The 9,427-nt window shown below is 36.7% G+C and overlaps 1 protein-coding gene across 1 annotated transcript; it reads left to right on the forward strand.

The window, feature by feature from the left end:
• Positions 1 to 240: 240 nt before the first annotated feature.
• On the forward strand, positions 241 to 6,412 carry LOC112956580 (cholesterol 7-alpha-monooxygenase). The gene is made up of 6 exons (XM_026050089.1): positions 241 to 323; positions 1,536 to 1,776; positions 2,463 to 3,073; positions 4,671 to 4,801; positions 5,617 to 5,792; positions 6,074 to 6,412. Exons 1-6 carry the CDS (start codon positions 241 to 243, stop codon positions 6,371 to 6,373), a joined length of 1,542 nt encoding a protein of 513 aa, XP_025905874.1. The 3' UTR covers positions 6,374 to 6,412.
• The last annotated feature ends 3,015 nt before the right edge of the window (positions 6,413 to 9,427 follow it).

The following is a 9,427-nucleotide window of genomic DNA, read 5'->3' on the forward strand; positions in this document are numbered from 1 at the left end:
TGTCCAGATCAACGAAGTTCTCTGCAAAAAGATGCCAGAGCAAAGACAAAATAGGCTGTCCAGAAATGGTTAATTAATAGCTTGTTAGCTCAACTGAATTCCCTGTCATACACTGGTGCACCTACTGTATATAAAAAGTCATCTGTCTTCTGTACCGGTCTCAGCTACTTCTTCTTCTGTCATAYTGGCAGTTACCACTTCCAAGTTTTCCACTTGGAAGTTTTCAGGCATTGACCTAAAATGTTTATAGCACCTTGGATCTGGGGAACTGTGACAATACTTTGTTGTGTTTATTGGTTTCTTATAGGAAGAAGGAGGAGGAGGTAAGAAATCTTTTTTAAAATGCATCTTAGTGTACCCGTAGTGTGTGTGAGACTAAAAGCAGTGCCATGTGAGGAATACCAGGTTGACAGGTGCAGTATAATGAAGACAACACTGTAGTTTGAACTGTTGAGAGACTTAGGTTACGTTTTTTGTGCACAGGCTGGGGTAATGCCTAGACATAGGTGTAGATACAAAGCTATAAACCTATATTTGTATAAATGAGGCAATAAAAATATTAATATGCATGTTATGCTTTCCTAAAGTACTGGGCTACAGTTTCACCTTCACTGTAATCAAAATTAATTCCCACTTATTTCTGGTATAGTCTTATATCTACTTACATTCCTTATCTAATCTTTCATATCTAGTTACATACTTTAATAGAGATCATACTTGTATGTCAAATACCTATTTTTTAAATCAGGAACTTAAGCATTTATCCTACTTGCTAGTACCATGTTTACAGAAAGACAAGGAATTTGTGTACCTATTGTAACGTAATATTTTTTGTCAGGCTTTTTTTTTTTAGGAAAAAAAGGGTATGAAAAAGTTAACTTTGCATAATATTCAATAGGATCATAATAGAAGAACAAAAATATTATTTGGAAGCTATTTTAGCATCTGTTTTTCACTTTATGCAATAAAGGAGTTATCTGACTTTCAGATTAAAATATGTCATTTAAGCCTAGGCTTAACTGGAGTCATGTGCTTAATGATGCTATGTCTGAAAGACTAACTTCCATGCTTACTGAAGATCATGGCAAAATTCCCACTGTTTTCAGCACTGCAGGATCTACTCCAAATGGGACATGCCAATAATAACAATCTTTCTATACTCAGAAGACTGTTCCCTCTGGGATTCAAATTAAATTACCCAAGGACATCTCAAACAATATTAGTGCGATGATTTATTTATTTATGGATCAATTATGAAGCTGTGCATGTAAGTTAGGTCAGTGTAAACAATGTTGTCTTTAACTAGGTGAAAAATAAATTCCTGAGACAGGAGGGAAAAAAGAGCGATGTAGACAAACTGTGTTTCATGATGTTTATTGAAACGCATGAAGTTATTCTTTCTGCATAAAATACACCAAGAGTAGAGCAGAAAACAAGCATTACAGCAAGTCGAGCATCACTACTTAGCGGATAGTCTTGGAGGAGATATCTTGAAGCACACTTCTACATTGAGTTTTTTTGTTTGCAYTTTGCAGGAGGCAAGGAGAGCCACCGCTTGAAAATGGGTTCCTTCCATACCTGGGCTGTGCCTTGCAGTTTGGTGCCAATCCTCTCGAATTCCTCAGAGAAAAGCAGAAGAAGCATGGCCACATTTTTACCTGCCGAATAGCTGGGAAGTACATTCATTTCCTCACTGACCCTTTTTCATACCATTCATTGATACGCCATGGAAAACACTTGGACTGGAAAAAGTTCCATTTTGCTGCTTCTGCCAAGGTACCAGTTTAAAAATGGCTGTAATACTTAACATGCAAAACATCTGTTGTCAGGTTAGACAGTATCTAGTTAATCTCTACATAACTTCATAGCATAGATACTTCTTTGAAATAAAATTTGTTTCATATTTCTGCTMTTTATCAGTTTATATAAGATAGTGGTCTCTTTTTTTTCTCCTTTCCCTTTATTAATGGAAAAAGATTTTGCAGTCATTTGAATTATCCAAAATGTGTCACATTATTTAGTCACACAGTATCCCAGGTTGCTAAAGTGAATATTAAGTTAACACCCTGTGCAAAATGATATATAGCTTGCTGRAGCTGAAATCTTTTTCAGGAAGTATTCACCACTAGAAAAGATTATATGCTGATGTCTTAAAAAATGATGTGACACAGTGAAAGCTCAATCAAACTCTTACTGAAGCAAGCAAAAAGGTTCCTGCTGATGTCAGGGAGTTTTGAAGGAAGCCCTAGATAACCATGTCTGCTTATTAGACTCTATTTTGGTTTGCCTACTTAAGAACTGCTTTGGTCAGTGAGAAATTATTAGTTCTAGTATTAATAGTCCTTGTTATACTTCCCTCTAGTAAGCTATGAAATTAAACTTTAGCTTTAATTTCTGTAAGAATTTATCATCAAGGTTATGATAGGCCTTATTTTTCATATATACAATTTATTTTGTGACAGGCTTTTGGGCATGGTAGCATTGATCCAGCGGAGGGAAACACCACGGAAAATTTTCATCAGACTTTCATTAGAACCCTTCAAGGTAACGCTCTAGATCCCCTCATTGAAGCCATGATGGAAAACCTGCAATATGTCATGCTGCAATCAAGAGCGTCTAAACTCCAGGCTAATACCTGGGTGACAGAAGGACTTTATGCATTCTGTTGCCGGGTGATGTTTGAGTCTGGCTTTTTAACACTTTTTGGTACAGAATTTAATGCAAGTCACGATAAAAATGTATTGAAGCAGGAAACTGAGAGAGCTCATATCCTAAATGCCCTTGAAAACTTCAAGGAGTTTGATAAGATCTTCCCAGCCCTCGTGGCCGGCCTGCCGATCCATCTGTTCAAGAGCGCGCACAGCGCGCGSGAGCAGCTCGGGGAGGCCCTGCTCCACAAGAACCTGCTCAAGAGGAACAAGCTCTCCGAGCTTGTCACCCTCCGCATGTTCCTGAACGACACCCTGTCCACCTTTGACGACAAGGAAAAGGCGAAAACCCACGTGGCAGTGCTGTGGGCCTCGCAAGCAAACACCATTCCTGCCACCTTTTGGAGCTTGTTCTATCTTATCAAGTAAGTCCTGAAGCTTCTTCTTCTCCAAATGAGAAAAATAACATTTGTTATACTTCAGAAACCGAGTCACTGTTACAGGCCAATTCTGTTGCTTGATACCTCTTCAATGTCATTGTCRAAAGCTTCTTGGCTACCTCTTTATTGGTGTGTTGTGGTGGATTGCCACAGAAAACCCCTCATATGAATACAATGTKCACAACACTTTGTAAGTGAAAACACTGATGTAGGTCTACACAAAGTGACCTGAAAAGTGTTGACTGCAGTCAGTACRTTAAATGTATTAATTAATTTTTTTTTACATTAAATTTTTTAAATTTTTTTTACATTATTTCTCTAGATTAGGCAAAATATGCTCTAACCTAACTGTTCGTTTCATAGATACTTAGTAGAAAATAGTTTATACATTGATTGGCATACTGAGATTGAAGGAATTATGCAGACATGTGACAAGAATCTGATGGCAACTCCTTGCCACTCTGCAGCAGTGTTGTTGTATGTGAACAAAGCTGCTCTGGCAGAATGAAAAGCTAGGCCCAAAACCTTGCATTAATAGATGATCTCATCTGCTGGAGATTTTGAGTTTAAGATATATGTCAACATTCATTAAGAGAAGAGGACATTCAAAGCCTTTCATGAGTCAGGTTTCTTGTATCTAATTTACCAAATTTCAGACAAGACTGTCTTATAGGCATTTTCCTACAATTTTGGTACACACTTGGCTTCAGATATCTGCAGTGTAGACTGTAACTATTGGGCTTGTCATTCATGAGAGGATGCACAATTTAGGGAATACTATTAAATGTCCATTTTAGAGTGAGTATCTGTGGACTGTTATTTACCACTGCATGACTAACTCTATATATGCATTTAAAACTCTGATGCTTTTACTTAGTGGATTGCATCCTTYAAATTTATTTGCCAGTTATAATAATTGCACTTCTTTGAGGCTTTTCATGCCAAGAACTCCTTTGTCTTAAATTTCTCTGGTCCCGGGGACTTTTAGCATTCTAACTGCATCTTTATAACAATGGCAGTATTGCATCCCATAGTACTAATTATACATATTTCACCATTCTTCATGCATTCCATATTTGTAAAAAAGTCAAGAAAGTGGAAGATACTATGCTGATTTTAGTATTAGAAAGATTCTTTCCAGAGAGACAGAATATTGCCACATAATAGGACATCGATAAGGACATGCAATGTTGTGAAACTGATCCTGTTCTAATGTTTTTTACCTGCACTGGGGTTATTGCGTCATCTGCAGACAATTGTTTCATTTCTTTTTCACGACATYGCCTTTAGTGACATCACTTAGCTGTGTTTAGTTTAGTTAGCTATGTTATACACATCAGTTCATGCAGAGAGAATCAAATATGTGAAGTTCTTTTTAATTTTTGGAGTTAATGTATCTTTGCTAGTAAATGAAAACTGTAATTATGTAAGTGGATTTTGTGGCAACATTTTCATTTTTAGAAGGTTGTACTTGTCAGCTAACAAACTCAAATTTAGTCAGGAATGGAAGGAATGGTAACTGCCCTCTTTATGCTATTCTTAAGTGTGAGATCAAGTTATATTTCTACTACTTTGATTTTAGGAGTCCAGAAGCAATGACAGCTGCTACTGAAGAAGTGCAAACTACTTTGGAAAGTGCTGGAGAGAAGATCAGCTTAGACAGCAAAAATATTTCCTTGAACCGAAAACAGCTGGATAATATGCCCATACTAGGTAGGCTTATTTTATGGAGCAGTATGAAAAATCATCCTGAAATTTTCAGAATCTTCTACTTTTATCATATAACTAAATTATCATGTAACTATGTTACTATGGTCAAACAAACACCAAAATAAAATCTTAAACATTTTTTAGCAATGGCCAACACAATCAGTCTTACCAGTCTGCCAGGTAGTACTGAGAATATCAGAATTCAAATGAATAACACTTTTTCCTAGGTAATAACATGCATGAAAACTGCTATACAGCATTAAAGAACCACAGCTAATTCACAASAATTTTTTTAGGAATGACTTAAGTTCAAGGAAAACTTGCCAGATTTTATGTCTCAACCCTTACTATGTGAAGCAAGGTCTTTTAATGCAACAACTTGTATGTTCTTAAGGCTCTGCAAATGATAGGTACATTGTTCAGAAACGATCAAGTTTAAAAAGAAAACAATTTATAGTGAAAGAAAATAAAAAAAATAGCTTTTAGTTAGTACTCTTTTCTGTGCATGACCTCTATGTTTCAGAAAGTCTGGTTCATTGCAGTAAAATTGTCTCTCACTTTCAAATATTTTGTTGCATCATCTATAATTATCATTTATGAGAAAAGGCAATTATGTCCTCAGTATTATGTGCAGAAAGGATAATAAAATTAAGAACAAATAGAAAAGATACTTTCTTAGACAACTATAAAGCTATTCTTAAAATATATCTTTCAATAATAGTAGGGTTTCATAAGCCTTAGTTCAAAATACAGGACCTCCCACAAGGACATATGCATCCTATTTCCATCGTTCGTAATCGTTCTTCCTGTCCCTGTAGATAGCATCATCAAGGAAGCAATGAGGCTATCAAGTGCCTCCATGACTCTCCGTGTTGCTAAGGAGGACTTCACATTGCACTTAGAGAAGGAGTTCTACAACATTCGCAGAGATGACATCGTAGCTCTTTATCCTCAGCTGTTGCACTTTGATCCAGAAATCTATGATGACCCCTTGGTAAGTGTTCAGCCCAATGCATTCAACTCCAGGCTCTCTAGCAGGAACTAACGTACCCCTTATTAAAGCATTTGTCACCTCAGCTGCTTCTCTGTTCTACCCCACACTGGCTATTCCTTACCCTGGAGACTCAATGATAGGAAGGGGGCTAACTGTCCTATGCAATGCTAATTGCAAGGGGCTCCTCCCTCCTTGCCTGCCTTTATGTCTTAACAGTGTTAACTACTCCTCAGAGTTATTCAAATATCAATTAATTTTTTTTTTTGTGGATTTTATTCCAGACATTCAAATATAATCGCTATCTTGATGAGAACGGAGGAGAAAAGACTGACTTCTACCGCAACGGCGGCAAGTTAAAATATTATTATATGCCATTTGGGACAGGAATTGCAAAGTGTCCTGGCAGGCTATTTGCTGTCCATGAAATTAAACAATTTTTGACTTTGATACTTTCCTATTTTGAGATAGAGCTGGTAGACAGTAATGTGCAGTGTCCGACTTTAGACCAATCCCGTGCAGGACTGGGTATTTTACAACCAACCAATGATGTTGATTTCAGGTACAGATTGAAATTTCTATGAAAATATATATTATATTTGCTAYATATAAGCCATATACTATATACACACCCTATACAACATAAAATTTATTTATATATCATATATATATATAAATAAGAATATTGTAAGACTGGGTGAAAATCTGCAGGAAGATGCTAATTTATCAGTCTGACAGAAAATGCATCAATTATACCATTATGGTACTGGAATGCAGTAGGGATAATGTGCAATGCTGGTACATGCTTCCCCTTTTACCAAATGCAAGTTGGAATCTTGAGCTTATGCATCTACACTAGTCCTTCTCTTTTGTCAGCAAATACTTTCCCAGAGCACTATAGTTACAATTTTGTCCCCTAGTTCAAAATAATTTTCAAAATTCAACCAAAGTTAGAATTTGGTCTCTTATAACTGAAGAAAAAAGATCTCCTTCATACCTAAAAYAGCATTTATATTGTAAAAAGGCAGTCTGAGTGTGGGGAAAGGAGAGTTGCCTGGGGAAGTACTTTTATGTTTTCATGAAAAACTAGRAAAAAAATGAAGAAAATCTGCAAATCTTTCACGTTCTAGTGAAAGTGCAAGAACTTGTATTATATTCATTGTAATATATTTCTTTTCAAAAAGTTGTAAATGTATGAAAATAAATGATACTGGCTTCACAAAACGCATCTCTGAACCATTGGTCATTTCTATTTCTTAGCATTCTTCACAATTTACCTGCTAATGCCAAGTCAGGTGAGCCTACTTTAAACTGGACAAATACCAATACAGAGATAAATTAATAGCTATTCCTATACTTCCATGGCCTGATGTTCTTTCTGTTCCTTTGATCTATGAAAAGCTGGAGTATTAAATAGCTCCCAAAGTTGACTAGACATTCAACCACCCAAGGAAGACCCACAGAACTTAGCTATGGGGAAGGTTAAAAGCACCAAAGAATTCACCAAACAGAATAAAATCAAGTTTTGAACACTGTGGGGCGGCTACTGWTACTATTCCCATATGCTGATGTTCTCAGAGAAAGCAGAGGAGACAGAAAAGCTTATGTCTCCRTGTTTGCATTGACTGGTTGCTACTTTTTGCTCCTTCCTTTATTGTGTGATAATCCAGATCCACACTGGAATTATGTTCTCAYAGCTTTGCTTGACTGGTCTTGGCTGGTTTTCCTGTGCCCTGTGCTCTGGGTGYCCCTGCTTGAGCAGGGGGTTGGACTAGATRATCTCTAGAGGTCTCTTCCAACCTCAGCCATTCTCTGATTCTGTGGTCCTATCTTATTTACACAGCCCTCCCCGATACTGACAATGTCCATATGAGGTCAGATGGCTGTGCATCATGTTTTCTTTCCCAAGACTCACAAGCACACTCTTATGCCATCTACTAAAACTTTTCCTTACTCTTCTCCTGTTACATTCCCTATGTATGTTGGTTCTGAAGTCAGCACTAACATTACTATTGTAATTACTATTGTAAAGCACAAAGTGCTTTACTGCGACATGCATAACCCTCTATACATTTCTAACATATACCATATAAACTGATATCCTTAAAACTGCATTGACAATTAAAATAGCTATCCATACTTCTGTATTTGTAGTGTGTATAGTTTCACACCACGAACAACTTTCTTTTAAGAATGAWAGACACCTACATGCGAAGTACACACATACACACACAGAATTTCCATGCAGTTTTAATAAATCCAGGTCTAATGGGAAAAAGGAGTGCTCCGACTGGAGCAGATACAACTGAGGAATGGTCAGGAGATCTCCCAAGACATCTTGTGGCTAAGTTGTTATGGTCTATCTCAGAACTGTGCCAAAGAAAATTCTGCAACAAATAAAAATGCTTCATAAATACACAGCTTGAGGTTATAACTCTTTAGGCCTCCCAAAACTACACAGTTGTTCTKGGCCAAAAGCCAATAGTGTTTTAAAGTGTAAATTTCATCCTAAAATGAACTGAAAATCAATGAATGTCAAATAAAGTGAACAGCGAGACAAGGTCCTCCAAGTTGGCTTGCCCATGCCACTACAGTTAAATAAGATTCTGTAACATTAAAAGAAGAAGAAGAAAAAAAAGTTCTGGGTCATCTAGGTAAGATCTATGATTGTACAAGGCCACAACTGGGCTGGCAATGTTCATGATCTGCTTAGGGGCTGCTAACATCAGAAAGTTAACCCAACATTGGGTTCTAGCCAAACTCCTTTTAACCAGCCAGCCATTTTTTTTTCATATACTATTTATAAATATTCATAAATCTATCCTGTTTAATCAAAATCAGATGATTATAACTTTAAGCTTGACCAGGATTTTTTCTACAGACAATATGCACAGATTAAATTGGTATGTACCAGAACTGTGTTTTAGAAATCTGCCTTCCATCCATATTCATTATGCAGCATGGGATTTCAAGCAATTATTTTATATTATCCAAATGTTTTGTATTTTGCCTTTGTTATTTGCTTATGCTTATACACAARAACAAAGTAGAGATCAAGTTTTWWAAAAAAAAAAAATCCAGCCCTACACATTTTTTTCTAGACTCATCATTTCATATTATGCCCTTGATTTAAACCCTATTAAGAGCAAAGACAAAGACTTATTAAGAGTCTTTAAAACTTACTAAGAGCAAAGGAAAGCTCCAAAAGCARGCTAGCAATCTGTCCTGAACTCAAAGGATTCTACAAGGGATTTATAACAACTGTGATGTACAGTATTATCTGCTTCTCTAAGGTACTCGGGCCAGCTGGAGGCTCGTTCTTTTACAACTGCCATTAGTCATCATGAAGACATGATGTTTTTGTGTTTTCGAAACACACACCTTGGCACCAGTTCATGCAACACAGCCATCTTGCAGGGATAGCAACACAGATGCATATAGTAAAATGGCTATTTGTGCATCTTGCACCGCTCTCCCACAGCACTAATTCAAAAATTTCCAGCAGCAGTTGAGTTGCAAGAGACTGCCCTAGCAAGAGTATATGTTTTCTCCCACTGGGCATGGATTTATTAAAATTTCATTGAAATGTTTATTTTGTTTGCATACTTTGCATGTTGGGATAGACGAGTTTTAAAGGA

The sequence above is a fragment of the Nothoprocta perdicaria genome, unplaced genomic scaffold (assembly GCF_003342845.1).
Source record: "Nothoprocta perdicaria isolate Ctin4 unplaced genomic scaffold, notPer1 scaffold_65, whole genome shotgun sequence".
In the NCBI taxonomy this organism is placed as follows: domain Eukaryota; kingdom Metazoa; phylum Chordata; class Aves; order Tinamiformes; family Tinamidae; genus Nothoprocta; species Nothoprocta perdicaria.